At 37.7% G+C, this 22,761-nt stretch overlaps 1 protein-coding gene across 3 annotated transcripts in view; it reads left to right on the top strand.

Moving 5' to 3' along the window:
- The window catches only part of HERC4 (HECT and RLD domain containing E3 ubiquitin protein ligase 4), a 143,616-nt gene that overhangs the window by 35,388 nt on the left and 85,467 nt on the right, over positions 1-22,761 (top strand). For all 3 annotated transcript variants that reach the window (XM_023205109.2, XM_023205108.1, XM_023205110.2), the window contains 5 exons: positions 2,096-2,172; positions 6,366-6,587; positions 7,621-7,712; positions 14,669-14,799; positions 22,596-22,756. In XM_023205109.2, the coding sequence (XP_023060877.1) occupies positions 2,096-2,172; positions 6,366-6,587; positions 7,621-7,712; positions 14,669-14,799; positions 22,596-22,756 (683 nt within the window). The remainder of the gene's footprint in view (positions 1-2,095; positions 2,173-6,365; positions 6,588-7,620; positions 7,713-14,668; positions 14,800-22,595; positions 22,757-22,761) is intronic.

The raw sequence follows: 22,761 nt of genomic DNA, 5'->3' as shown, positions 1-22,761 counted from the left end.
GCAAAAGATATTAGCATTTATATGTATTACAAGCCTTAGGTTAGTATTTTGGAAAGGAGAGTAACTGAATATAAATTGCTATGCAAATTTAGAAGATTTTTGGCAAAATTTATGACTAATACTGAAGCCTCCAAGACCTTAGAAATTTATTTATCCTTTAACAGTATATTCATTACATACTATTAATTCAGCACTATAGCAGGTGCCAGGCATTATCATGGGTGTAAGACACATGGTTTGCCTTCACAGAACTTACTGTTTAGCAGAGGAGACAAATATTCAATGAATAGGTACCCTAGTAGTTAGTAGCGATAAATGCTATGAAGGAAGAAACAGAGTACTGTGAGAATGTAGTATTTTGAAATGTTTCTTTTGCAAAATTGTGCTTGATACCCGGAATAGTGTTTTTTTCCCTAAAATACTTAATATGCTGAACAGGTCAGTGTATCATCTGCCTAGTACACATAAGCAATAACAGTAAATGTTTAGTAATTTGAGCATAGTTATGTATGTTCATATATTTTTTATTCCTTCCTCTGTTTGCATTGCCAGTGTTTGATTTTGCTATTTCAAAGAAATGGCATTTTGTTAAGTGAAAATTTGAAGGTGCATTGGATCCTGCTAATTTGTTGGATTCTGCTAAATTGTAGCGGTACAATTCTCAAGTTTTGTAGTTAAGAGCATAACTCCACTAAATAAAAATACTTTTAATACAATAATATGGAATTAGAGTAACTCTCCTTTTTCCTGCTCAAAATTTGATTTGCTGAAGCTGCCTCCCGAAAATCATGTGTGTCGACTCTGTGGTCAGAATTTGCTCCGGACTCTCTTATGGCAGAATCAGGTCAGGTGACAGTATCAGGTAAAGGGAAATAAGAAACATATTGTGTACCTCCCTATCCCCCCTTTTTTTCTTTTTTCTTTTCTTTCTTTTTTTTTTTTTTTTTGAGACAGGGTCTTATTCTGTCACCCAGTCTGGAGTGCAACGGTGTGATCTTGGCTCACTGCAGCCTCTGATTCCCGGGTCCAAGTGATTTTCCTGCCTCAGCTTCCTGAGTAGCTGGGACTACAGTGTGCCACCACACGTGGCTAATTTTGAGTGTGTGTGTGTGTATTTTCAGTAGAGGCAGGATTTCACCAGGTTGGCCAGGCTGGTCTCAAACTCTTGACTGAGATCAAGTGATCTGCGTATCTCGGTCTCCAAAAGTGCTGGGATTACAGTGACCCACCTGTAATCTGCATCCGGCGTCCCCCTTTTTTTTCCTTGAAAACATTCATTCAGGAAAAACAGTAACATGACCAGGCAAAGGGAAAGAACCTATGGAGATGCTGGGATGGTTGATGTACATACAAAGTTAATTGATTTTTGTAATGTTTTAAAAATGAGCCTTTAAAATTGTGTGGTGGTAAAACAAAACTCAGGAAAGAGGGGAAAGAAATTACAAAAGTATAAGGATAAAATACAAAAGAGAAGAAAATAAGACTTAACATATTAGTAGTGATTGTTATAACTGTGAATTGAATAAATTTCCCGAGTAAAAAAATTGAATGTCCCTGATTTAGACATAAAGTAAAAGGATAGCTTGTAAAGAATAGGTTTCATAATTTGAGAGTTGGTAGAACATATATATAAGAATCCCTGTTGGTTCTTAAGAAACCTGATAAAGGAGAACATACATTAAACTAGGCAAAACACCAGTTTTAGACAAATTAGATAATGTACATTTGCTTTCCAGATGTATTGCCAAGTTTCTAACTGTAAGCTGATTTAAAAACACTTTTTTATAATGAAAGAAAATGTCTGAATTATAAGAGCACTCTGAGGAATACTTGAGGTATGAGCATAGCTCACTTTGCTTAAATACTGTCTTTCCAAGATGTGTTCTTATCACCCCTTTTAACTTTATTTTTTTGTATCTTGCTCTTGTTTACTGATTTTAGCATAAATTTTTGGTATGCTAAAATTGGGCTTGTATGAAAAAAATAATATGAGCTATATGCATATAGTAGGCCATCAATAAATAACATAAATAGCATTCAAGATCAGCTTGTTAAATGGAATTAACTGATCTTGATCTGTCTTCTTCTTTTCTAGAAATATTAAAAGTTTGTCAGATATCCAGATTATACAGGTTGCTTGTGGTTACTATCATTCACTTGCACTTTCTAAAGGTAAGCATTAGTTTTTATTTTATTTCTCTTCAGTTTTATTACTTGGTACTTTTTTTATTGTGCATATAGTTCTCCAGCTTCGTTCATCTTTCTCCAAGATTGCCCTGGTTCTTGATTCTTTTTATTTCCATATAACTTTTAGAATTAACTTGTCAGTCTGTATACACACACACACACACACACACACACGCACACACACACATAGAACTAGGAATTTGATTGGAATTTCATTGTCTCTGTAAATCAATTAAGGATATTGAACCTTTCAATTCTAGAACACGGTATATTTGTCCATTTAAGTCTCCTTTAATTTTTTCCATTAGCATTTTGTTTTACCTGGACAGGTCTTAAACACCTTCGATTAAACTTTCCCATAGGTATTTGATTTTTTGTTGTGAATGGTGTCATTTTTTGTTTATTATGTAGACATGAAATTGATTTTTGTGTCTGTTTATTAAACCATTAAAAACTCTTCATAGCTGCAACTGGGGAGGATTGCTTCCCCAATCTCATAGATGAACTTTCTATGCATAGAAATAAAGAAGGCTAAACATCATATTTATTAGCTTTGTATGCATTCCTCTCTTACCAATTTAACTTACTAGTATCCTAGCTAAGGATTGGAATATGGGCTAGTAAAGAATCTGCCATATGTATGTTTTTTACCATTAAAATAAATAGGTTTGCTGGGTGAGGTGGCTCATGCCTATAATCCCAGCACTTTGGGAAGCCGAGATGGGGGGATCACCTGAGGTCAGGAGTTTGAGACCAGCCTGGCCAACATGGTGAAACCCTCTCTCTACTAAAAATACAAAAAATTAGCTGAGCGTGGTGGCACACACCTGTAGTCCCAGCTACTTGGGAGGCTGAGGCAGGAAAATTGCTTGAACCCAGGAGGTGGAGGTTGCAGTGAGCCAAGATTGCGCCACTACACTCCAGCCTGGGTGACACAGTGAGACTCTGTCTCAAAAAAAAAAAAAGGAAGAAATAGGTTCCATTTGCTCCCTTGTTACTACTTAGTGTTACTATTTAGTGAAGCCTACTACAAATAAAACACTAAGCTAGAACTGTGGGCAAGCACCGATAAATTAAGAGACAGGTTTAGGGATCATACAGTCTAGTGAAAGAGACAGATGTCCAAGTAAATAACTGTAGTTTGAGGCAGAAAAATATATGTATTATTTCAGACAAGGTAAAAGTAAAATGCTGTGACAATGATATAATTGTTTCTAATTGATATAATTGGTAACAGTAAGGAGGGGATTAGTATTTGATGCAAGTCTTTAAATTTTTTTTTTATTAATAATTGGAGAAATGCTGAGAAGGACAAGGAGAAATGTTGAGTGGCTAAGGGAGTTATGCTAGTGTAAAGGCATAGAGTTAAGAAAGTGGAGTATTTGAATATTGGCATGTAGTTTTATGTGGGTGTTGTGAGGGAGTGGGAGACAAACTCATACTTCAGTTTAGGCTGAAATAAAAAGAAATCTGTTATAAAGGGCTTTAAATGTCATATTAAGGAATTTGGACTTCTGTAGGCAGTTAGGAACATGGAATCTCTGTGTATTCTTTGTTGTTTCGCCAACTCCTCTTTTGATATTTTGGTAGGTGGATCTAACATAAATTTAAACTCAGAGGTTTTACTGAGGGCAGTTTCATATTGACCTTTTTTTTGGCTTACTCAGCTTTATGCTGTAGGCAATATGTTATTCATTTGTTAATTTTTTTTTTTTTTTTTTGTGATGGAATCTCGCTCTGTCGCCCAGCCTGGAGTGCAGTCGTGCAATCTCGGCTCACTGCAAGCTCCGCCTTCTGGGTTCATGCCATTCTCCTCCCTCAGCCTCCCGAGTAGCCAGGACTACAGGGGCCCACCACCACGCCCTGCTAATTTTTTGTATTTTTTTTTTTAGTAGAGACAGGGTTTCACCGTGCTAGTCAGGATGGTCTCTATCTCCTGACCTCATGATCCTCCTGCCTTGACCTCCCAAAGTGCTGGGATTACAGGCATGAGCCACTGTGCCCAGCTACTAAACATTTTTTTAGAGCCCTTAGTATGAACTAGGCATACTACAGCATACAGTAATAAGCAGTATACTACTTATTAGCCCTCGTGATATAGTCATTCAAATAATGATATAATTACATACTATGGTAAGGGCTATAAAGAAAAACTTTAGGGTATTTAGAACATATAGCAGAGGTACTGGACCTAATCTAGGAGATCAGGGAAGGAAGGCTCCTGCTGGGAGAGAGTTGAAATAAACTGGACAAAGATGAGGGGAAGGTTTAGGTAGAGAGAACAGCAAGTGTGTGAGAAGTGGCCATTGGAGAATATGAAGGAAGGCAAGTATGGCTAGAGTATAGCAAGTGAGGGAAGAGACTGATATGAGAAGAGATTGGAAACATAGGTAGATCATACAGCACCTTATAAGCCTTGTTTAAAGTGTTTATCCCAAGAGCAATGAGAAAGCACTGAAATATATTTTTTGGGGTGAGCAATATTATCAAATCTGCATTTTTACAATATCTCTACACATGTATACAAATGTCTGTTTATATGCACATAGAACATTTCTTGAAGGACTTACCAGTAATTGGTTAGAGTGCTCGTCTCAGGCTGGGTGTGGTGGCTTATGCCTGTAATCCCACCACTTTGGGAGGCTGAGGTGGGCAGGTCGCTAGGTCAGGAGTTCGAGACCAGCCTGTCCAACATGGTGAAACCCCGTCTCTGCTAAGAATATTAAAAAAAAAATTAGCCAGATGTGGTAGCACATGCCTGTAATCCCAGCTACTCAGGAGGCTGAGGCAGGAGAATCACTTGAACCCGGGAGATGGAGGTTGCAGCAAGCAAAGATTGTACCACTGCACTCCAACCTGGGTGACAGAGCAAGACTCCATCTCAAAAAAAAAAATAAAAAGAGTGGCTGTCTCTTGAAAGAGGAACCAGGATTCTGATTTTTTTTGGAAGGAAGCTTACTTTTAAGTGTGTACTGTTTTGTAGTTTCAATTAAAAAACTTAGTTATTGGCTGGGCGCAGTGGCTCACGCCTGTAATCCCAGCACTTTGGGAGGCCGAGACGGGAGGATCACGAGGCCAGAAGATCGAGACCATCCTGGCTAACACGGTGAAACCCTGTCTCTACTAAAAATACAAAAAATTAGCCGGGTGCAGTGGCGGGCGCCTGTAGTCCCAGCTACACGGGAGGCTGAGGCAGGAGAATGGCATGAACCCGGGAGGCGGAGCTTGCAGTGAGCCAATATTGCACCACTGCACTCCAGCCTGGGCAACAGAGCAAGACTCCATCACAAAAAAAAAAAAAAACTCAGTTATTAGTGTATCAGTTATTTAGTGCCAGTTGTTAGTTTAATAAAAGGATGTCTAAAGTTGCAAAATACGGTGGCAGTATGGGAGCAAAAGTGACAGGCAGGGGAAATTATTATAGGAATCAGTTAAGATGGTGAGGAATGGATCTATTTGCCATATTTTTCTTTAGAAAGAAAACTGTATATAAATTGGTGATATATGATAGACTGGATATCTGTGAAGTTAAAAAAAAAAAAAAAAAGGAGTATTAAGGAAGACTCCCTAGGTTTATAATTGTTGCTACTGAGTCAGTTATGATGTTATTTACCAAAATGGGGAACACTGGAAAGAGGTCCAGGGAAGTAGGATGGGGGTAATGAATTTTGTTGGGGGCATCCTAAGTTAGAAGTTCCTTTGAAATTTCCAAGTATAGATGTCAGGTAAACAGTGGGTTATGTGGGTTTTTTACTCAGGAGAGGTTTGGGCTAGTGATAAAATTTTGAATGTGATCAGCAGATAGTTACTGAAGTTTGAGCTTGAATGAGTACCTCTTGGGAGAAACTACAGAATAAAAATGAGACTTGAGGAATATTAAAAGGAGACTGTTGAGGAGCATAAGGAAATGAGATTACTCCTTGTTATGTGACTCACCTGTTCCTCTGTGTAGTCAAACTTAAAGTATACTAATACTAAATGTTCTTCTAGGTAGTAGTACATGTCCATATAAGAAAAATAAGCATAATTGCTAAAAATAATATTTATATTCTTTTGATGATAGGAAGAATGTCCCAAAATAATACTCTTTGTATGAAATTTTAAATGAAATGATTATTTTCAAATTAAATTTTTTGCATATAAGAAAAACGGTTAATTTTTCCATTATTGTTTTACAGCAAGTGAAGTCTTCTGTTGGGGACAGAATAAATATGGCCAATTGGGTTTAGGTACTGACTGTAAAAAGCAAACTTCACCACAGCTGATTAAGTCTTTGCTTGGAATCCCTTTCATGCAAGTTGCAGCAGGAGGAGCCCATAGTTTTGTACTCACCCTTTCTGGAGCTATCTTTGGATGGGGACGCAACAAGTTTGGTCAGCTAGGTCTTAATGATGAAAATGGTAGGTTCTCATATATGTATAGTTTAAGTGTGTTTTTTAAAAGAGATGATCTTTTGAGATAGATCAGTGATTCTTAGTATAAGAGAGAAATGTATGTTCCCTGGTATAGAGGTGGGGATAAGATGTTATTTAAAAATTCCATTTGAGGAATGCAGTGGGAAGACACAAAATATCCTTTTTTCATTAAAGAACTATAAAAAGTATATCTGGGCAAAATCTTTGGTACTGGATATTTATTAAAAGACAGTTGAAAAACATTACTTCAAATTGTTAATCCACTGTTGGCCACTGTTAGTGGAAGGAAGCTGTAAAATTATTCTGGGGAAGTAACATGAAGTGTTAATCTTTGGGTTTTTCAAGGAAATATTTAAATGATTTGGGTTAAATCTTTGGTTGGGCTTCACTTTTAACATTGATGCTAAAGTCTTAAAAATAAACATTTTGAATTTGAAAGAATTATAATTGAAACAAGTTGGGATCTTGGAACTTATTTTTCATGATTACATTGAGTTGAATGCCAGTATTTGACTTACAAAAGCTAATTTCTTATAGTTCAATATAATTGTAATGACTGAAATGGACAAAAGTGAGTTGTTAATCTAATAACGATTAGTAATGATAAGCAAAGAATTAAAGAATACCTTGTTTTGCCTAAGAAGAATATGTCATATTAGGATATCATGTATCTTTTCTGCTACAAAACAGCCTAAAGTACATTTTTTTTCCCCAGGCTTTTAAGTAGGCTCCTCTTGGTATAACTATCATGAAGTGAATATAAAGAATGATGTGTATATGTGGAAAATTAGAAGCAGTTAAATAATTTTGAAATTCCTTGATTGCTGAGTCCTATGCAGACTGGCATATTGGCTGTTTAGCGCTTAACTCTTTAAATCCCCTCCTTTATTACAATAGTATGGATAGGCCTGGGAACCCGACTTAAGAAGCTTGTACTACAAAATCATTGAATCATAGTTAAAATTAGATGAGTTTTAATTTTTAAAATATTATTAACATCTCTTATTGGAATTTTCAGATAGGTATGTTCCTAATTTACTAAAGTCACTAAGATCTCAGAAAATAGTTTATATTTGTTGTGGAGAAGATCATACTGCTGCACTAACCAAGGTATTGTACTTTTAAAACTTCTTTATTATTGCTCATCATAGTTCTTTCATGATTAATCAATGTTCTCATGATATTTTCTCAAGTTTTAACTTGAGTGTTATTGGTATTTCAAACATAATTTATCTGGGAAAAAGACTTATTCTTGAAAATAATTTACCTAATTTTTCACCTTTGTTTTATGTTATAAAATGCGAATTGATATACTATTATATGTAATGATAGTATATTGCTGAATTTCTCAGCTTTATATGAAATACTGCTTAAGTCATACTTTGAATAAAATTATTCCATTTTAGTTCATTAGGCTTGCCATGATATATGTATCAAACCCATTTATATTGTGTAGCTCAGCCTAATTTGAATGTAGTTTCCATTTGGCTTATAAATACTTCATACAAGCAATAGAGGAGATGAATCTGTCTGTTATTCATAGGCCAAGTATTGTGCAAGCAGTTATAGTGAGCTTTGATCAGAGTTTTATCAATGGCTTTAACTCTGACTTCTCACTGTCTTGGGTATGTGCTAATTAAATATCAGTACTGTTTAGTTCTCAAGTGACTAAGAAGTTAGATGAAAATGAAAGCATTCAATTAACCTTTACCAGAGAATTATTTATTGCAGTCATGTTAATATAAAGGAATTTGCAAGTTTTTCATTGGTCAAGTTAGAAACTGGTTAAACTTCTTTATCTGTTTTGGTCTTACATAGTATATAAAATTGGTAAAAAGACATTAATGTCCGGGCACGGTGGCTCATGCCTGTAATCCCAGCGCTTTGGGATGTTGAGGCAGGTGGGTCACCTGTGGTCAGAAGTTCAAGACCGGCCTGGCCAACTTGGTGAAGCCCTGTCTCTACTAAAAATACGAAAGTTAGCTGGGCATAGTGGTAGGCACCTGTAATCCTTGCTACTCGGGAGGCTGAGGCAGGAGAATCAGTTGAACCCAGGAGGTGGAGTTTGCAGTGAGCTGAGATCATACCATTGCACTGCAGCCTGGGAGACAGAGTGAGACCTTGTTTCAAAAAAAAAGAGGCATTAACTTCTAATCAGGCTTTAAAATTCTGCATTATATTTCTACTTGGGAATTTTAGCAGGACAAGAATTACTCTTCATTATTGTCGAATATAATGAACTCAAGGCACTTTTAAAAGTATAATGACCAATTATGAAAGTATTTTGTATTACTTGCCTTTATTAAAGAAGGAATATTATACCTGCCAATCTTATTATTAGGTTGGTGCAGAAGTAATTGTGGTTTTTACCATTAATGGCAAAAAACGAAATTACTTTTGCACCAACCTAATACCATATTTTATTGATTTTGGTGTTCAGGTTACAAATGTAATCACTGAAGTCTTATTTATTCCTGTTGGCAAGTCTTACATATTACTTGTCCTTTTTTGTTATTGGTATTTGGAAGAAATTTATCAAAATATAAAAAATACCATGTGTGATGTAATTCCAAAAACTTAATTTTATGGCAGAAAGGCTAACAATGTTAATGCTTTTCAGATTCAGCCTTTCAGATAACCATTCATCCTAATGTTCTAGGATAAGTAACTTTTTGTGTCCATTTAGTTTTAAGAAATGCTAATTCTATTACTCTTTTGTATTCCTCTGTCAGAAGATAGTAGCTAGTGACATTTATTTATTGGAGTTTTGGGTGTACATTATTTTTAACATAATTAGATAGTTGTAAATATCCCCAAAATAAAATACTTTATTTTCCCTTGATTTAAGTTAAAATACATGTTCCGTATCCATATGTCTTGCTTTTCTGGAAGAATTTCTTGGAAATGGTAAATAGATTAAGATTGCTTTATGAAATAGTCTTCTGTTCAAAACCTACACTAGGAAAACTGCATTAGGAAAGATTTTAAAACTAACTTTTAAAAACAATAAATGGAAAGACATGCCATGTTTATAGATATGAGGATACTTCCATAAAGATGTCACATTTTTTTTCAAGTTTATTTGCAGATGTATTATGTAAGTCACATACAGATACACATTTTGATTTAGCAGAGCCACTTTTAGGAATCTACCCCAAAGATTTGAAATTATGTATGCACAAGACCATTTATTGTAGCATTTTAATAGCAAAAGACTAGGAGAAATCCAGATATCCATGAGTTAAATTGTGGTACATCCCTGTAATGAAGTACAGTGAAGTGTAAAACAGAACGAGATACTTATGCTGTGGAATGATTTCTATGATATATTGCTAAGTGAAAAGAGCAAGGCGTATGGAACACCTGTCTTTTTGTAAGAAAGGGACCGAAATATGAGCATACATCATATGCCATGTATGTTTGTTTGTTTTTGTTTTTGTTTTTGAACAAAAACTCTGTCTCCCAGACTGGGGTACAGTGGTGTGATCTATCTTGGCTCACTGCAACCTCCGGGTTCAAGCGATTCTCATGCTTCAGCCTCCCAAGTAGCTGGGATTATAGGCATGCGCCATCACACCTGGCTATTTTTTGTATTTTTTTGTAGAGATGTGGTTTCACCATGTTTGCTAGGCTGATCTTGAACTCCTGACCTCAAGTGATCCACCTGCCTCTGCCTCCTAGAGTGCTGGGATTACAAGTGTGAGCCACTGCGCCTGGCCATGTATGTTTTTAAAAATACAATAATTTAAAATTAATAGCCAGAACAAATGTGCCTTGCCTTATAATTTTTTACTTTGGAATCTAGAAACTGTTACATGTAATTAAAAAGCAAAATTATGGCTCGGTGCAGTGGCTTACACCTGTAATCCCAGTGCTTTGGGAGGCTGAGACAGGTGGATCACGAGGTCAGGAGTTCAAAACCATCCTGCCCAACGTGGTGAAACCCTGTCTCTACTAAAAATACAAAAAATTAGGCTAGCGTAGTGGCAGATACCTGTAATCCCAGGTGCTCAGGAGGCTGAGGCAGGAGAATTGCTTGAACCTGGGAAGTGGAGGTTGCAGTGAGCCGAGACAGTGCCACTGTACTCCAGCCTACGCAACCGTCTCAAAAAAAAAAAAAAAAAAAACAGTTTTATATATATATGTAAAAATTATATGTAAATTATATACATATTAGTCCTTAAAAATGGAAAACTAACAAGTTGGTGACACAACTACACAAGAAAGAATTATTTTAGGTGATTTTAAAATATAGCATTTTGCTGTACATCACTGGGGGAAATACGCTAAGGATAAACTGAATCCACAAAGAAATCTTAAACTGCATTCTTTTCCTTTTTTTTTTTTTTTTTCTTCTTTTTTTTTGAGACAGCCTCACTCTGTCACCCAGTCTGGAGTACAATGGTGCGATCTTGGCCCACTGTAACTTCCACCTCTTGGGTACAAGTGATTCTCCTGCCTCAACCTCCTGAGTACCTGGGACTACAGGCGTGCGTCACCACTCCCCTGCTAATTTTCTGTATTTTTAGTAGAGATGGGGTTTCACCATGTTGGCCAGATTGGTCTCGAACTCCTGACCTCAAGAAATCCACCCGCCTTGGCCTCCCAAAATGCTAGGATTACAGGCGTGAGCCACTGTGCCTGGCCCTTAAACTGCATTCTGTAACTTTTTTTTCCCCTGAGATGGGGGTCTCACTCTGTTGCTCAAGTTGGAGTGCAGTGGCACAGTCATAGTGCACTGAAGCTATGACCAAATTCTTGGGCTCAAGCAGTCCTTCCACCTCAGTCTCCTGAGTAGCTAGAACTACAGGCATGCGCCACTGTGCCTGGCTGATTTTTTTTTTTTTTAATTTTTTGTAGAGATTGTGTCTCGCTTTGTTGCCTAGGCTGGTCTGGTACTCCTGGTTTCAAGTGAGCCTCCCACCTCAACCTCCCAAAATGCTGGGATTACAAGTGTGCATTCTGTAGTCTTACTGTTAGAAGTAAATTTGCTATTATCTTTTTTCCAATATGTTACATATGCATAAGAGAAAGCAAAGAAGTAGTTATTTTACTGTATTATAAACTATGATTTTCAACTTAAGAGAAAAGAGATAGGTGTAAAACTATAGGAATTAAGTTAAAACCTTGTGATCTTTACTTTGAATTGCAATTGTTAGTATGAACTCTTTGTTTATTTTTCTCCAAGAATATGCTTTTTGTTTTGTTTTTGTTTTTGTTTTGCCACAACCACTGAAAGGTCCTAGAAGTAATGAACCATGTATAATCTGGACACAATGATAATCCCTTGATTGTTATAGATTCTCCACTAAAAGGAACCAGGGCTTCTTAGAGAAGAGTCCGATCCCATGTCTGGGGCAAAAAATACGTATAAGAATACTTTTGGGCATTTTGTGTTATAAAAAAGCAAAGATTACTGCAGTCCTGTCAGAAGAACAACTTGAAGGAGCTTTCACTGGATATGGAGAAGAAATAATGACTGCAAAAAATGGAAAACATCAGATCTATAAAAAATCCATGAGTTTGTAATGATCTTCTCTTCCCGCAAATCAATATAAGCAAAACTTATTGCTTACCTTTGGAAGTTGCTAGGACAACACTCATTTTGTTTTTAACTGGTCAATAATGGGAAAGAATCAAGTATTCTGCCTTTCATTTGCAATTTGTATTTTAGGTAATTTAATAGTTAATGAGTCAAATTATTTATAGAAGCATTTTAAAACTAGAAAAATCACCATTTTAGACTCCCTGATGAAATAATGAATCCAGGCAAAGACCGTTAAGCCTAATGGGGATGTATCAGGCTGACACACTTTGACTTATTTTTATTTTATATATATATATATATATATATATTTTTTTTTTTTTTTTTTTTTTTTTTTTTATTGAGATGGTGTCTCACTGTGTTGCCAAGGCTGAAGTGCAGTGGTGTGATCTTGGCTTACTGCAGGCCTCCGCCTCCTAGGTTCAAGTGATTCTTCTGCCTCAGCCTCCCGAGTAACTGGGATTACAGGCGCACACCACTATGCCCAGCTAATTTTTGTATTTTTAGTAGAGACGAGGTCTCGGCATGTTGGCCAGGCTGGTCTCAATCTCCTGACCTCAAATGATCCGCCTGCCTCAGCCTCCCAAAGTGCTGGGATTATAGGAGTTAGCCACCCGACTTACTTATTTTTAACTTCACTAACAAAGCAGACATATGCTTTGTGACATGATGCAGTAAAATAATCAGGAAGATTTAAACATAGCTATTGATTTTGTGAATGTGATAATAGTATTATGGTTATATACTTTTATCTCTTAGCGATATATGCTGGTGAAGATACATACACATTTGTGGGTGAAATGATATGATGACCACAGTTTGCTTTAAAGTACTCAAGTGGTTTTTGTTTTGTTTGAAAATACCCCCAAAAGGGAAAGGGAGACACCAGTGAAACAAAATAACCAACCTTTTGCCAGTTATTGTAACTGAATGATGGTTATATGGTGATTTACAATATTTTCTCTTTACCTTTGTGTATTTGCTTGAAATTTTCTATGATAAAAAAAGAAAAATGAATGTTCTCATATAACGGTATGTAATAACGCTATTAAATGATGAAAGCAGGATATAAAGTTGCCTATATAGCTACAACTATGAAGAAAAGCAGTTGAACTGAAGAATACTAATTGAGATTGTGTTATCACAGATTTTTTTCCAATACAGAACTTCTAATTTAGTTATATGTTATATGTTTTTTTGTTTGTTTGTTTGTTTTGTGACAGAGTCTCGGTTTGTCGCCCAGGTTGCAGTTGAGTGGCATGATCTCGGCCCATGGCAACCTGCGCCTCCTGGGTTCAAGCGATTCTTCTGCCTCAGCGTCCAAAGTAGATGGAACTACAGGCGCCCACCACCACGCCTAACTAATTTTTTTTTTTTTGAGATGGAGTCTTTCTCTGTCGCCCAGGCTGGAGTGCAGTGGTGCAATCTCGGCTCACTGCAAACTCTGCCTCCCGGGTACAAGCGATTCTTCTGCCTCAGCCTCCCAAGTAGCTGGGACTCCAGCTGGTGCCACCATGCCTGGCTAGCTTTTTGTATTTTTAGCAGCGACGGGGTTTCACCTTGTTAGCCAGAATGGTCTCAATCTCCTGACCTCGTGATCTGCCTGCCTTGGCCTCCCAAAGTACTGGGATTACAGGTGTGAGCCACCACGCCTGGCCCTAATTTTTGTATTTTTAGTAGAGACAGGGTTTTGCCGTGTTGGCCAGGCTAGTCTCAAACTCTTGACCTCAAGTGATCCATCTGCTTTAGTTAAATGTTTCTATGAGGAGTTTTTTTTAAATGACATCTGTATATTATAGTAACTGTATGCTAAAAATTGCTATAAGGCCACGCACGGTGGCTCATGCCTGTAATCCCAGTACTTCGGGAGGCCAAGGCAAGAGGATTGCTTGAGCCCAGGAGTTCAAGAACAGCCTGGGCAACACAGGAAAACCCCATCTCTACAAAAAAGTAAAAAAATAGCCAGACTTGCTGGTGCATGCCTGTACTTCCAGCTACTTAGGAGGCTGAGGTGGGAGGATCACCTGACTCCAGGAGGTTGAGGCTGCAGTGAGTTGTGATTATGCCACTGCACTCAAGCCTGGGTGATAGAGCAAGACCCTGTCTGAAAAAATAAATAAGTAAATAAAAATTGCTATATTTATGCACTCTGGTTACATGTACTCTTTTTGCAGCGCATCTATGTAAGGCAGTAACTACCTTGAAAAGTGAAGATACTATTTTTAGGTTTTGTGAAGTTTTGTATATGTACTTGGAATCCAGCAAGACAGTATAATGATAATGAAAGGCAATGCAAATAAATAATTATTTGTATCTCTTCAGTGTCTACTTTAAATATTTTATAACGGTGAAAACATCATTACATTTTACTTTGAAAGAGCCATCTATCTGTTAAATTATGAAGACAGTTCTTAGAAGAGAAAAACCTGAGTTTATATTAAAGAGTTGGACTTATTTTTCTGGAGATCAGTTATTTTCTTTATTGTGCCTTCTAATGATAAGGGGTTTTGTCTTTTTTTAGGAAGGTGGAGTGTTTACTTTTGGAGCTGGAGGGTATGGTCAGTTGGGCCATAATTCTACCAGTCATGAAATAAACCCAAGGAAAGTTTTTGAACTTATGGGAAGCATTGTCACTCAGATTGCTTGTGGACGGTAAGGTGTTTTATAAAAGAGCATTCTGGTCTCTAAACTGCAGTTGTTTAGGGATTGCTTATTGAATTGTTTCAGGGATCCTAATAATCTGAGGAAACACGTTCTTCCTCCAAATACCTATTTTGCCACTGAGGAGTCATAGTAACAGGAGAAACATCTTTTTTACTGTTATTTTATTTATCTTGACTTGAACAGATTTAGCTGAGGCAAGATGTTATTAAGGTATATGTAATATTATATTTATTGTATTTGATATCGCACTCGAAAGGCTTCTTTCTTTCTTTCTGTTTTCCGCCTTTTTTTCTTTTCTTTTCTTTTTTGGGTGATAGAGTCTTGCTATGTCACCCAGGCTGGAGTGCAGTGCCACAATTGTGGCTTATTGCAGCCTCAACCTCCTATGCTCAAGTAATCCTCTTGCCTCAGCCTTTTGTGTAACTGGGACTACAGGAATGCACTACCATGCCCAGCTAATTTTATTTTTTTAATTTTTAGAAGCAACAAGGTCTCATTATGTTGCCCAGGCTTACCTTTTTTCCTTAAAGGGTGAGGAGATCGACCAGTTAATTAAGATAGAATTAATGTGATAAAAGTTTGATTGGCATAATTAAACCAATTATCTCCTAATTCTCCTTATTCTGAGTTCTTGGGAGTAAACAGAAGAGTCTTTGACATTGAGCTTCATCTATTGATTCTTAGGTCTTGGGAATAAATAGAGGAATCTTTGAGTTGAACTTCATCTTTGGGGGAACTAAATTGAGCATACTCCCAAGTAACAAAATGTACCTTTTTTGACCACTTAATTTAATTTTGATCAGCTTGCTTAATGTTTTTCTACCTTGTATGCATATCTATATAATAGTTTAGTTTTATCAACTATTAGCTTCAAATGCATGTAATCACACTGTAAGTATTCTTTGGTGATTCTTTTTTCCTCTTTAATGGTATCCTGTAGTTCCCCTAGGCGCTCTACATTTTTTTTAAGATCTCTTTCTGTTCCACAGACTCAATAATTTCAACTGTCATTTGCTGATTTTTCTTCTGCTTGCTGAAATCTGCCTTCAGATCTCTTTAGTGTATTTTTTTATTTCAGGTATTGTACTTTCCAACTCCAGAATTTTTTTTTTTTAGTTTTTCTTTGATTGGTATTTCCATTTTGTTCATAGTTTTTTTTTTTTCTTTTTACACATCTTACTCTATAGTTATTTGAGCATCTTTAGGATGTTTGATTTAGTCTTTGTCTTTTAGATCTGCCATTTGACCTTTCTCAGGAGTAGTTTCTATTGTTGGTTTATATTTTCTTTGAATGGGCCACCCTTGCCTACTACTTACTACGTAGTAACAGGAGAAACATCTTTTCTCCTTGTGATGTTTTTTGAAAACTGGATATTTAACTCTAGTAATGTGGTAACTGGAAATCAGATTCTCCCCCTTTGCCAGAGTTTGCTGATTTTTGGTTTTTGATTATTATAGGCTGTCTCTGTGTCAGGAGTCACCCTGAGGTATAAAAATGAGGTCTTTGCAGATCTTTTCTTAGGCTGTACCTTTCCCTGTTAATGCACAGTGACTTTCTAAATTCACCCATAAAGGTGGTTGCTTTTTAATGTTCTAGACCTTAAATGTCTGGTTCCCCAAAGAAATAAAGAAGAAAATGAAAGGTTGGGGGCGGAGGAGAGTGGAAGAAAGAAAGAGAAAGCGTCAGCCCTTTGAATTCCTTGGAAGTCTCTTTAGCCAGAATGGGAGAGTGTACAACAGTGATTGCCTGTCTTTCTGCACCTTGACTATCAGAAGCACCAATCAGTGATCAGGGCACCAGTTCCTAAAAGGGACAAAGTCCTTTTTGCCCACCCTGGCTTCTACAAGTTGCGTACAAGCTGCTCCTGGAACCTGTTCATGGCTCCCTTACACAGGAGTAAGGAATGGGTAACTGCTACCATGCTATGATCTGAAATAGAAATTAACCAGAGTTTGCCATCCACCTCTTCTCTTGGAAATAACAAACCTGTGCATAGACTCCAGAGTTGCAAAATGGTTCTGTCAGATTCTGCCGGTGTAATTGTTGTCCAGATGGGAAACAGATTCTTGGTGCTTCTTATTCCACGATTTTCTAAGAATCCCCTTTTCTAGCTCCATTTTTGAAAATCCTTCACCCTCCTACTGTATGGTGTCACTGTTGCCATAAGTTGGTATATGTACATGGATCTCTTTCTATGATCTCTAATTTTTCAATCTATATGCCTGCCCCTGTGCCACTTAAACACTATATAGACACCATAATAACTTCTTCTATTTGGGGTAAAGTGACTCCTTGTTATTCTTCTGTTCTTTAAGAATGCTTTGGCTGGATTGGGTGCGGTGGCTCACGCCTGTAATTCCAGCACTTTGAGAGGCTGAGGTGGGTGGATCACCTGAGGTCGGGAGTTGGAGACCAGCCTGACCAACATGGTGAAACACTGTCTCTACTAAAAATACAAAATTAGCCGGGCGTCATGGCACATGCCTGTAATCCCAGCTACTCGGGAGACTGAGGCAGGAGAATCGCTGGAACCCGGGAGGCGGAGGTTGCAGTGAGCCAAGATCGCGCCATTGTGCTCCAGCCTGGGCAACAAGAGCAAAACTCCGTCTCAAAAAGAAAATAAATAAAGAATGCTTTGGCTGATGATGACCTTTATTACTTTCATATAAATTTTCACATAGGTCTGTCAAGTTCTCTCAAAGAAAAAAAAAAGCCTTGTGGGATTTTGATTGGTAATGCATTGAATCTCTAGGTTAATTTGGGGAAAAGTTGTTATCTTTATAATATTAACTTTTCTAATAATCAACTTCCAAACTTCTTTAATGTCTTATAATAAAGTGTTTTAAAATTTTCATCATAGAGGTCTTGTATATCTTTTCGTAGGTTCCTAGGTTCGTCTTTAATGGTATTATATTTTTATCTCCACTTTCTGAGGAATCACTGGCATGTAGAAATAGTTGATATTTACATATTGATTTTAAATACAGCCACCTTGCTAAACTCTTTTTTTTTTTTTTTTTTGAGGCGGAGTCTTGCTCTGTCGCCCGGACTGGAGTGCAGTGGCCGGATCTCAGCTCACTGCAAGCTCCACCTCCCGGGTTTACACCATTCTCCTGCCTCAGCCTCCCGAGAAGCTGAGACTACAGGCGCCCGCCACCTCGCCCAGCTAGTTTTTGTATTTTTAGTAGAGACGGGGTTTCACCGTGTTAGCCAGGATGGTCTCGATCTCCTGACCTCGTGATCCGCCCATCTCGGCCTCCCAAAGTGCTGGGATTACAGGCTTGAGCCACCGCGCCCGGCCTAAACTCTTAATAAGTTACTCATGTACGTAGTCCTATCATCTGTGAGTCAATTCAGTTCTGTTTTGTTATTTCTGTTATTTATACTTAATGTGTTTATATAATTGTCTTAATGTGCTGGTTAGGACACCATTATAATGTTTACTGTAAACATGTTTCCTTTCTGCGGGAAAACTTTCAATATTTCACAGTTAACTGTAATGTTTGCTGTTAAGATTTTTGTAGATAACCTCTATCAGACTGAGTAATTTCCCTTTTATTCCTAGTTTTTTTTTTATTGTGAATGGATGTTAGGTTTTTAATGTTGTTTTTTCTGTATCAAAATGATTTATGATTTTTTTCCCTTTAATCTGTTAATGTGGCATATTGATGGATTTTTTTTCTAGTTAACAGCTTTGTTTTTCTGGAATAACTTCAGTTTGGTCAAGTATTATCCTTTTTATTTAGTGCTGGGCTTGATTTGTAAATATTCTGTTTACTATTATTTATATTTCTGTTTATCAGTGAACTTGATCTATAATTTTTTTCTTATTATTCTTTTCACCAGATTTTATTATGAAGGTTTTCTAGTCTGATAAAATAACATTGAGGAAAGTACTTTTGTTTTCTAATTCTTGGAAATAGAACAGCTTGAAATGTTGGTAGAACTTGTCATTAAAGCCATTCGTGCCTAGCATTTTATTTTTTGGAATTTAAAAAACATTCTTCAATCTATTTAGTGGCTATGAGATAGCTTTTATTATTTCTTGAGTCAGTTATGTGAACGTAATTTTTTTCTAAGAATTTTTTTCATTTTGCCTAAGTTTAAACTTATAGACATAGGCCAGGCATGGTGGCTCACACCTGTAATCCCAGCACTTTGGGAGGCCGAGGCTGGCAGATCACCTGAGGTTAGGGGTTCATGACCAGCCTGGCCAACATGGCGAAAAAACCCCGTCTCTACTAAAAATAGAAAAATTAGCTGGGCATGGTGGCATGTACCTATAATCCCAGCTATTGGGGAGGCTGATGAGACAGGAGAATCACTTGATCCCAGGAGGCAGAGGTTGCAGTGAGCTGAGATCGTGTCACTGCACTCCAGCCTGGGCAACAGAGCAAAAATACTGTCTCAAAAAATAAATAAATAAACTTATTTACATAAAATTTATAATGTCTGTATTGGTCTGTTGTGCACAAACAACATGTCAGTGACATATAATAGTAAGTGTTTATTTCTTACTTTGTGGTTCAGTAAAGTGGTTCATCCTCGGGCCTTGGGCTATCTGGAGCAGCTTTTATTTAGGCTAGAGATTGACTGGGGCAGTTCTGTTTCAGGCTGTCTCTTCACTGGGGTGACTTGGTTCAGGCTGTGTTTCAGCTCAGGTGGCTTTGTTACATATCTCATTCTTGGGACTATACCAGAGGAGCAGTGGGCTGCCTCTGGGTATTCTTCTGATGGAGACAAATACACAAGAAGGCAAACTCAACTGTGCATTACATTTCAGGCCTTCTGCTTGCATCACATTCACTGAAATCTCGTTGACCAAAAGCAAACTATATGGCCAAACCTAAAGTTAAGGTATGGGAAATATAATATACAGCCCAACCACCATCAGGCTATAATGGGAATATGCGTGCTTAATACTACAGGGTAGTGAATTTAAATCTTTTTTTTTTTTTTAGACGGAGTCTCGCTCTGTCGCCCAGGCCGGAGTGCAGTGGCGTGATCTTGGCTCACTGCAAGCTCTGCCATTCAGGTTCAAGTGATTCTCCTGCCTCAGCCTCCGGAGTAGCTGAGCCTACAGGTGCCCGCCACTTCCCCCGGCTAGTTTTTTGTATTTTTTTAGTAGAGACGGGGTTTCACCGTGTTAGCCAGGATGGTCTCGATTTCCTGACCTCCTGATCCGCCCTTCTCGGCCTCCCAAAGTGCTGGGATTACAGGCTTGAGCCACCGCACCTGGCCTAAATCATTTTTTTAGGTGACATATTTTGTTAGTCCTTTGTGAAATATCACAAATGATTTAATGTTATCCAGTTTTGTAATTCTTAATAGCCAAAATGTACATGATTTGAATAGTTATTCTTAGCTCTGCAAACCAGTTCTTTTCAGCAATTTTATTCATGTAACTGTTGGATCTGGGGTAAAATTTCGACTATTGAGTGAGATCTAAGGACTTAACCTAAACAGGAAATGTAAGTTGATATCTGGTATTTTGATCAGTTTAACTTCCAAGTAGTCAGTACTATCAGAAATATGTATTATTGGGCCGGGCACAGTGAGTGGCTCAAGCCTGTAATCCCAGCACTTTGGGAGGCCAAGGTGGGCAGATCACAAGGTCAAGAGATTGAGACCATCCTGACCAACATGGCGAAACCCTGTTTCTACTAAAAATACAAAAATTAGCTGGGCATGGTGACACGTGCCTGCAGTCCCAGCTAGTCGAGAGGTTGAGGCAGCAGACTAACTTGAACCCAGGAGGCGGAGGTTGCAGTGAACCGAGATCATGCCAGTGCACTCCAGCCTGGCAACAGAGTGAGACTCCGTCTCAAAAATAAATAAATAATAAAATTTTAAAGAAAGAAATATGTGTTATTTCCTTATTCAATAATTGTCAAAAACCTCCTGAACGAAGCAGTCAGGATTACCAAAATGTCAGCACATCAGTAGATGATCCAAAAGAAAAAGGTTTCTATTCTAGTAGTATAAAGTACTTTCGACCTCTTACATCTAATCTAGAGCTTAAGGTAGTTCTGTTCATTCAGTGGCTCTGTACCCCGCTTTATACTATAATCACACACATATATATGTACATATATTTTTGAGACTGAGTCTTGCTGTGTTGCCCAGGCTGGAGTGCAGTGGCACAATCTTGGCTCACTGCCACCTCTGCCTCCCAGGTTCAAGCAATCATCCTGCCTCAGCCTCCTGAGTAGGTGGGACTAGTATTGCAGTAATTTTCAAACTATTAATACGTTCCTTTGAAGATGGCTGCTTCCTGAGGGAGAGTAGTAATCCGGCAGCCTAGCTAACTTGAAAACTCTTTTGAATCAAAACCCCTTTAAAATAACATGTGAGTTTGCCAGGATGTAAAGAGAACTCCCCCTGGTAAAAACAATAATTATTTAACTAATAGTTCTTTGTTTTAGTAATTTTGGCTGGGCTTAGCTGGGCTGCTGTCATCTTAGCTGGCTTAGATGATCAGTTGATGATCAGGCTAGGAGCTGGGAGTCTAGGATGGCCTTAGCTGGGGCAGTTTGTCTCTGTTCCAGATTGTAGATATCCTTTAGCTGCTAACCGTGGTTTATTCTTATGATGGTAGAGCAGAATTCCTAAAGATAGTTAGGGAAAGAGTGTATAAGGCCACTAGGTTTTGGAGTTGATCTGTTTAGTGACATGAGCTAATTAATACATTACCCAGATTGGCAAATTCTTTCAGGGTAGCTCCAAAGTCAATTTAAACTAACAGCTTTGGTTTTCCAATTTCTTTGTTTTTGCCAGCAGTTGTTCCCAGCAACACTGGAAATCTCTTTCTCCATGTCTTAAATCCAAGTCCTAATCTATAGCTTGCTTTGGCCAGCAGAAATGACAGTGTCTCAGTTCTGAGCCTATGCCAAAGCAAGCTGTAGATTAGGACTTGGAAGTCTGCTCTACCATCATAAGAATAAACCACTGCAACAGTCATATTGTATAAGATATGGGTATGGGGAGAGTGATAATTTCAGCCACTTTTATAAACAGTATGCCACAAATGGCAAAGAGGTTTAGGGCAAGAGATGAGATCTAAGACCTGATAGAAACAAGGGTGAGACCTGGAGATGCCATGTCCTCTCAATAAAACTATCTCATGGATAGGGTACACAATGAAATACTTCCATGCTTGCCTAAGGAGGCTTTTTCTGAGGAGTTGGATAGGTTTACTGAGAGTGGATTGGTGGGCCATCCTTAGCTTCAGTTCTGTGATTTCTTAGGTTTTCTTTCACTATTGTACCTCCAGAGGAGTTTTGGTGCATACATATAGAGATCATTTTCCTCAGAAGAAAGGAAACATTGTTTCTGTCATGCATAAGTGTATATAACAATCTTCTGATTGGTACTAGATTACTTCCCATTTCTTAGCCTAAACCTTCTTGATGATGCCCAAATGGAGGACTTTCATAGACCACAGCTCTGGACTAGAACTTGGCAAGGGGAGTAGTGGGGACTTCCTTGAACAACATAGTTAGATGCTACTCTGGTGCTGAAGGGATTTCAGTATAGACCTGGGCCATTTAAAATTTAAACATTAGTGGAAATTTTCTGGACCATGCTCGTGCAGCCTGTGTGATGCAGAATTCATTCTGTAGATTAAGGCTGTTAATGAATATTTATACAGAAGCTTTGGAACTACAATTGGTTTTACTAATTTATTTTTTGAAAAAAAAACCTCAATATTTTCTCTGCTTTTGTCATTGTAAATTGTTGGAAAGTAAAATTAAGTCTGAGATTTTCTATCATTTTACTCTAGGCAGCACACTTCTGCTTTTGTTCCTTCATCAGGACGAATTTACTCTTTTGGGCTTGGTGGTAATGGGCAGCTGGGAACCGGTTCAACAAGCAACAGGAAAAGTCCCTTTACTGTAAAAGGAAATTGGTACCCTTATAATGGGCAATGTCTACCAGATACTGGTAAG

Source organism: Piliocolobus tephrosceles, chromosome 9 (assembly GCF_002776525.5).
Source record: "Piliocolobus tephrosceles isolate RC106 chromosome 9, ASM277652v3, whole genome shotgun sequence".
Classification (NCBI taxonomy): Eukaryota; Metazoa; Chordata; class Mammalia; order Primates; family Cercopithecidae; genus Piliocolobus; species Piliocolobus tephrosceles.
Note: the sequence above shows the minus strand (reverse complement) of the source record. Positions and strands in the feature narration are given on the sequence as shown.